The sequence below is a fragment of the Chenopodium album genome, chromosome 19 (assembly GCF_948465745.1).
Source record: "Chenopodium album chromosome 19, dcCheAlbu1.1, whole genome shotgun sequence".
Classification (NCBI taxonomy): Eukaryota; Viridiplantae; Streptophyta; class Magnoliopsida; order Caryophyllales; family Amaranthaceae; genus Chenopodium; species Chenopodium album.
Window position 1 is genome coordinate 37,308,457 of NC_137852.1, and position 7,179 is coordinate 37,315,635.

General features: G+C 32.7%; 1 protein-coding gene across 1 annotated transcript; it reads left to right on the plus strand.

The window, feature by feature from the left end:
- The first annotated feature begins 4,673 nt into the window (after positions 1-4,673).
- On the plus strand, positions 4,674-6,854 carry LOC145595381 (gibberellin-regulated protein 4-like). Its single transcript, XM_081651780.1, has 4 exons — positions 4,674-4,792; positions 4,926-4,964; positions 5,079-5,112; positions 6,493-6,854. The coding sequence occupies exons 1-4, from the start codon at positions 4,727-4,729 to the stop codon at positions 6,672-6,674; spliced, it is 321 nt and encodes a 106-aa protein (XP_081507906.1). The 5' UTR covers positions 4,674-4,726; the 3' UTR covers positions 6,675-6,854.
- The last annotated feature ends 325 nt before the right edge of the window (positions 6,855-7,179 follow it).

The window sequence follows — 7,179 nt, forward strand, 5'->3', positions numbered from 1 at the left end:
AAGTTTTAATAATTTTTATTAATTCAAAATTAAGGAATTCATGGTTAAAATATTTTTAAATGTTATGAAAAAGTAAATGGTGCAAACAATAAGATTGAAGGTGTAGACATCAAATTGTATCTTTCCGTACCTACTCAATGATTAATACTTACGACTCGCCTGATTTGATTCAAATGTGAAGATGAATCAAAGAAATGTTAATGAACCTTTCATATCGAGCCTTAATAGTTCAAATCCATTTCAAAGGCCTTTTCCAAACCCTTATAGCCCCAATAGGCCGAATTTCCTAGCCTATAACCATAAATCGTAACGCAATTTTCTTCAATGGCTCATTTATCATTAACTTAGCACACGTTCAAGCGTATATCATCAACAAACTTTTGATTTTTTCTACAAGCTATGAAGGATCCAGCGAAATTAAAAGTATAAAGAAACCTAATTATAAAAAAAAAAGGGATAATGGTTTAGTAGCGGGCACTTGATGTAGTAGATACAGTTATTTTGGTCAACTTTTATTTGATCATGTATTTGTATCTGGTGTTTAATAGGCCCGTTACTAGTAGGAAGTTTAAATTTAAATTATATAATTGTTTTGGGTGTACTTTGATGGGAATATCCGAACCACTGACTGCACTGTTGGAGTCCTCGGGCTGCCTGCTGGGACCTCGGGATGAACCTCGGGAAGCTCCGTCAGCACTACTGGAGGACCTACAAGAGAGAGAACGTAAACTGCCCTCGGGGGTGGTTTCGAGGAACCCCCCTCCAATGGCTAAGTAAGTGTCTGCCTTTTGGGAGAGTATAGAGCTTAATATGCTTAGAGAGAGAGAGAGAGAGAGAGAGAGAGAGAGAGAGAGAGAGAGAGATTGGCCGACTTACTCTGTCGGGCTGGCAGCCGGGAGCCTATGACCGACTTAGGTCCCGTTTTTTAGAGCTGCTCTGCTCTGCTCTGTTCTAAAGAAATCTGCTCAGCTCTGCTCTGCTCTGCTCTGCTCTATTTTCAAATAATAATTAATAATAACAACAATAATAATTAATATTCAATAATAATAATTAATATTGTATTGATGATAATAATTTATTATTTTGAATAATTATATTAATTATAAAATTTAAAATTAATTTTAATAATTATTAATATTAATAATAATTAATATTTATTAATCATAATAATAATTAACAATAATTATCAATAATAATATTTAATAATTCATACTATTAAGAATTAATATTTAATAATATTATTAATTAATAATCTCTAATAATTATAACAATTCTTTCAAAAAGATAAATAGTAATAATAATAATAATAACAATTAATAACAATTTCTTTTATAAAAATTTAATTTTAGAATCACAATATGTAGAAACATTGTATGTGGGTATTGATTGTTAATTCATAGAGTTAAATTTAATTTTCAAATCTTTCCACACAAATTAAGAATTAGAAAAAAAAAAAAAAAAGAGGTTGTTTTCAAGTAGTACTTTGTATATTATTATTATTTTAGGTTTAAAAATATATGATTAAAACAAATTTATAAGTAAAATCATTATTACTCATTAGATCATTTTATTTTAAAATTTTTGGGAAATAAATATAAGTAAACCGTTGTCTTTTATCTTTCTACTATTAACATATATTGAATATGGTACACATATATTATGTTTTCACTCACCTAAATCTATATGCACTTCTTAATAATAATAATAATAATAATAACAATAATAACAATAATGATAATAATGATGATAATAATAATAATAATAGTAATAATAATAACAACAACATCATTAATAATAATAACATTAATAATAGTATTAATATGTTGAAATCTGCTCTGCTCGGCTCTGCTCTGCTCTGCTATTCTGAAATCTGCTCTACTCTACTCTGCTGAAATTTAATCTGCTCTGCTCTGCTGACCCCTGCTCTACTCTGCTCTGCCCAGAAGCTCAAAATAACAGGGCCTTACTCTGGTCGGGATGGCAGCCGGGAGCCTGGAGCCGACTCACCCTGGTCGGGCTGGCAACCGGGAGCTTGGAGCTGACTTACCTTGGTCAAGCTGGTAGCCGGGAGCCTAGAGCCGACTCAACGGGCTCAAAATGGTACTTGAGGTGCGCCATGCCTAGAGGGGCTGAGAGCGGGAGATAGTTCAGCACGAACTACCCTATACAACTAGCACCCTAGAGATGGTATGCGGTGACTCATGCCAACTCTCTTGGTCTTCCTTCGCCCCTTGAGTGAGGCCGGAAGCGAAGGAATAGCTCAACAGGAGCTATCCCGTACAACTAGCCCCCCAAGTGGTGGTATGAGGTTACTCATGCCAGCTCTTTTGAGGTTGTAACTTTATCGGTAATTACTCAATAGGTCGTCTGACTGAGGTCCTCCCATACAATAATATTAGCAACGAACATATTTATGCCAGCTGCAAATCCCATAATATTTGCAACTGGCATTAAATAAGTCAGTTGCTAATATAAATTTTAACATGGAATCCTCGGCTATTAGCATTGCTCATTACTACGCCAGTTGCTAATGACATAGTATTTGTAACTGACATTATTTTAGTCAGTTGCAATTAGTGTTTTATTAACTAACGTATTTAATGCCAGTTGCTAATAGGGCGCTGCTAACAGCATTTGAAGGCAACTTCGAGAAGGGCTTGGAGTATTGGAATCTCACAAATGACGTACAATGTTTGATTGGGAAAAATATCAAGGATGTGTGTATGGGAAGTAGTGTTTAGGCTAGGCTAAGGCTAAGGGTAAGAAAAAGAGAATAAATTTTTAGCTTAGAGAGAGGATTATATGATGATTGTAGGTGAATGAAAATGGGGTGATATGACCTCTATTTATAAGGAAAAAAGAGGGTCGAATGATCAGAAAAGAGTCACAATCCGACTTGGAGTAAAACAGGTTCCATCGCGGCACGACAGCTTAATCGCAGCGAGCGCGACAGGCTTATCGTGGTGCGACTGGCTTCCCGCGGTGCGATGATGCTGTCGCTCAGCGATGATTTGGGAAAGATAGAATGCGTACAGAGTCCGATTTACAATAAATTTGGGTTAATCAAATTTCCGTACGTATTCTAATTTGACTGAGATTAGGGTCAGTAAAAAAAAAAAGATGTTTTATCCAAAGTAAAACTCTTAAAACTCTATCTTTAGGAAAATAGGATAAATTAGAACTTTCTAGAGAATTCTAGAAGCCCACAACAAATCCTGATGGATTTAAGAATGAAAACAACCTTTTAGAGGTTTATAAAAGCTTGTGACAAGTCCTAATTGGTTTAGGATTGAGGTTAAGGTTAATGGACCCTCCACATAGTCATTGGGTCATAGGTAAGGCTTGGTCCGGGCTCGAGTTAGCATTCTGGCCATAACTTCTTTGTTATAAGTCGGATTTGCGCTTATAATATATCGTTGGAAAGATATTTTCAAGCCCCATCTAATTATGGACTTGTTCTCTTCAACTTATTTCATATACTTATTACTTATTCCTTAATAAATTCAAATCAGAAAGATTCAAATCAGACTAGATCAGAACTTTTGATTATCATTTACTTATTCCTAAATATCGTTAATTGTGTATTACATTTTTTTTTATAAAAATGACATATTTAAAAAGTTCATAATGAGACGAATCTAACAAGATCCATTTTGATAATATTTTTCTTTGTAGATTAGTATTAAAATGCGGTCAAAGTTTAGTTAAATTGTTAAATCAGACCAGACCAGATCAAAAAAATTCAGATCAGATCTTCAAAAATTCAGACCAGATCTTCTTGTTTAAGGTGAAGAGAATAAGTCCTAAACAATAGTTGGACCGAGATTATGGGCCAAAATAATCAGGTTTGGAAATATTTATGAATTGGACACGAAATGAATGATTTTAATTAAAAGATACGAAATGAATCATTTTGGGTTTAAAGGCACAGAATGAATGATTTTGGCTTAAAACATTTAAGGAAAGGTTAAGGAACGGTCAAGGCTAAAGGGAAATTCACGAAACTCTTCAACTCTTCGCCTAACTCAATAATTAAAGACATAAAAGGTACTCATCACTAGGTTTTGTTTTTGGGGAGACACACAGGTGTTTATAGATATCCATAATAAATCGTTCAAGGGACTGCTTTTAGCATATGGAGGGCAAAGGTGGAATTGTTTACAGATTACTCAAAGGTATAAATGTTTACGGATTACACAGAGGTGAGATAGTTTTGAGCTGAAGTAACAAAAATAAGATTAATTTTTTCAGTTCTTCCTTTTAAAATCACTACTGTTTTAAGAAAATACTCAGTCCGTGTTGTAATAAGCGTTACACTTTGACTTTTTTCACTATTCACATAATAATGGTTTTGATTTATTATTTTATATAAAAAAAATTTTATTGTATGATACGTTGAATTCATTATAATAAATATTTTCATAATATCAATTTTTCTAATTATATAAATTTGTGGTCAAGGTTATGTCTCATTATTTGGTCAAAGTATAAAATTTTTACAATTTTACGCGAGCATTAAAACACGGAGGGAGTATTTGATTTAAAAAAACACCCTTACTAGCAATGGACTAATGTCTAAGTGGCACGTAATGATTGAAAAGCACATGCCAAAGTAAATGGGTTTTGTTCTCTTTTGTAATTGCTTCTATTTATGGGCTACACTAACCTCACGCTTTAGTGCTTTACACATTCCACCAATATCTACACTTTTGTTTTTCTCTCAACAATGACCAAATCAATTCTTGCTGTTTTTCTTTTGGCTCTCATCTCCTTTGCCTTGTTGCAAAATTCGGTAAATCCCACCTTAATTTCGTTTTAGTTCGAATCTTTTAGATTTTATTTGGTCATAAATCACAATGTAGCACTATTTCTTGCAATATCATTCCTTATCACTAACTTACTCTTGATCTAAATTTGCATAACAGGTCTTGGCTACTAATGGGAAGAACCACGTCAACAATAAGGTAAGTCCGACTCACACAATACTTTTCGAGTTTCTTAATTTGAGACGTTAAGCAAGAAATTAGATTGTGCTATATTGCTATAACATGTACATTGTACAATTTGTTTGATTTCAGGGTTCATATGGCCCGGGGAGTGTGAAAAGCACTCGTAAGTTCATTACTTATCTCATTAAATCTCGTAACCTAATTAGGAGTATGAATGCTCGCTCATTACTTTATTAGTGACAACATGTGTTTTTATTATTCTAAATTACAAACTTGAGATAAGTTTTTTGAAAGCTTATGATAAATTACAAACTTAAAGTATGAATTTGGCCATTTTTGAAAACTTGTTTGTACTTCGCATGAAAATCATGTGTTCATTTTCTTCTTCTTTTTTTTTTGTGTTTTTTTTTTAATTAAAACATTCTTTTTCTTTCTTAAACATTTATTTCATCTAAGTTTTTTTCTTATATGTATTCTTGAAAGGAGTAAAATGTCAGTTTCAAATTCCCAAAGTATCTTAAATTGAGCAATTATTTTAGGAAATTTACTGCTTTTATTTTTTTTATTTTGTGAAAAATACGACCAAAATGTTGAAGGTCTTAGGGCAATAGCAATAGAACAAACCTCTTAGAGGTTTGTTCACCTGCCACATCATCATTACATAAACCTCTCCCCTAATAAACCTCTCACCAACAATAGATGAACCTATTTACAGGTTTATGTAGGGACCCATATCAATACTATCTTCAATGTTAATAAACAAAAAAGTGGGCCCCACAACATTTCTTTTCTTAAAAAAAAAAAGGAAAAAGCCTCAAAATTTTGCCAACTCACATGATCAAACCGGTTTGTATTTACAAACCTCTAAAATACAAACCTTTACCCACAACAAGAGGTTTGTTGACAAACCTCTAAAAAATTCCAACAAACCTCACACAAACCCCACCATTGCTATTGCCCTTAAGACTTAACCGTGAAAAATATACTTGACCTCAATCAAATACACATATGGTGTTTAAATATACGTACCATATAATTTTTAATTAGTAAAGAGGACACTTTTTTATTATACTTCTTTCGTCTCATAAAGTTTTTCTATAGGATAGATACAATAGATGTGTACTCGAGTTAAAATATTAGACCTTCAACCTTGTTGATTTTTTCTCGAATGCTAACCAATTTTGAGTTTAGAGACTACATAACATAGGAAATGTGATTTATGTGAACTACATTATTAAGTAAGCAAATTCATACTTTTATGTAGGTGAATATAAATTTCATTTTCTAGTCATTTATTGTGATGGGGGCATGAGAATTAAACCATAAATCTCGTGAAGAAAGTGTTGAAAATTAAGTGTGAGAATGTTGAAATTTCATAGAGTACGTACTCTTTAATTTGTTTGTACACCTTATTTCAGTTATTAGTTGTCTGTTTTGAGTCAAACTAGCTTCGTTGACTGTTAAATACTATTCCGTGTGACGGAGAAAAACAGAAACCTACAAACTGACTTATCATTTAATTTGAATGATGTGAAATGACCAGAATGCCCTTCACATTGCACAAGGAGGTGTAGCAAGACTCAATATCACAAGCCATGCATGTTCTTTTGTCAGAAGTGTTGCAGGAAATGCTTGTGTGTGCCTCCGGGGTATTATGGGAATAAAAGTGTATGCCCTTGTTACAACAATTGGAAGACCAAAAGAGGAGGTCCAAAATGCCCATAATTTCCATGATACATCACTATTGTACTCATCTTTATTATAATTATGCACCTTTATTCTCATCTTTATGATGATTTATTTATCGTATTAAAGTGCTTATGTAGTACGGAGTATTTCGTAACAAGTTTATGTGTATAATCATTTATCCTTGAGATAGAGATGCCTACGACGTATTGATTGCTATGGTACGGTACATGTAGCATGGTCCTAGTTGCTAGATTAAATGCTATAATTGCAATTAGCTTAGTTTCGTTTTGATTTGGTTTGTTATGTAAATTTGGGTAGTTGAGCATAGAGATTCCTTGTAGTGGCGTAGCTTGAAATTATGGCTAATGTAGTGTGTTATATACAAAGTATAATTGATTGAACTTTTAAAGCTAATAGTTATTATAATAGAAATAATAATAAATTAAAAAATTCTTACACCTAATTGCATTTAAAAAAAAAAGGTAATATGTATGCTCTTATTTGGAGGTCGATGTTTAAGATAAATCACCTACTTTGTGAC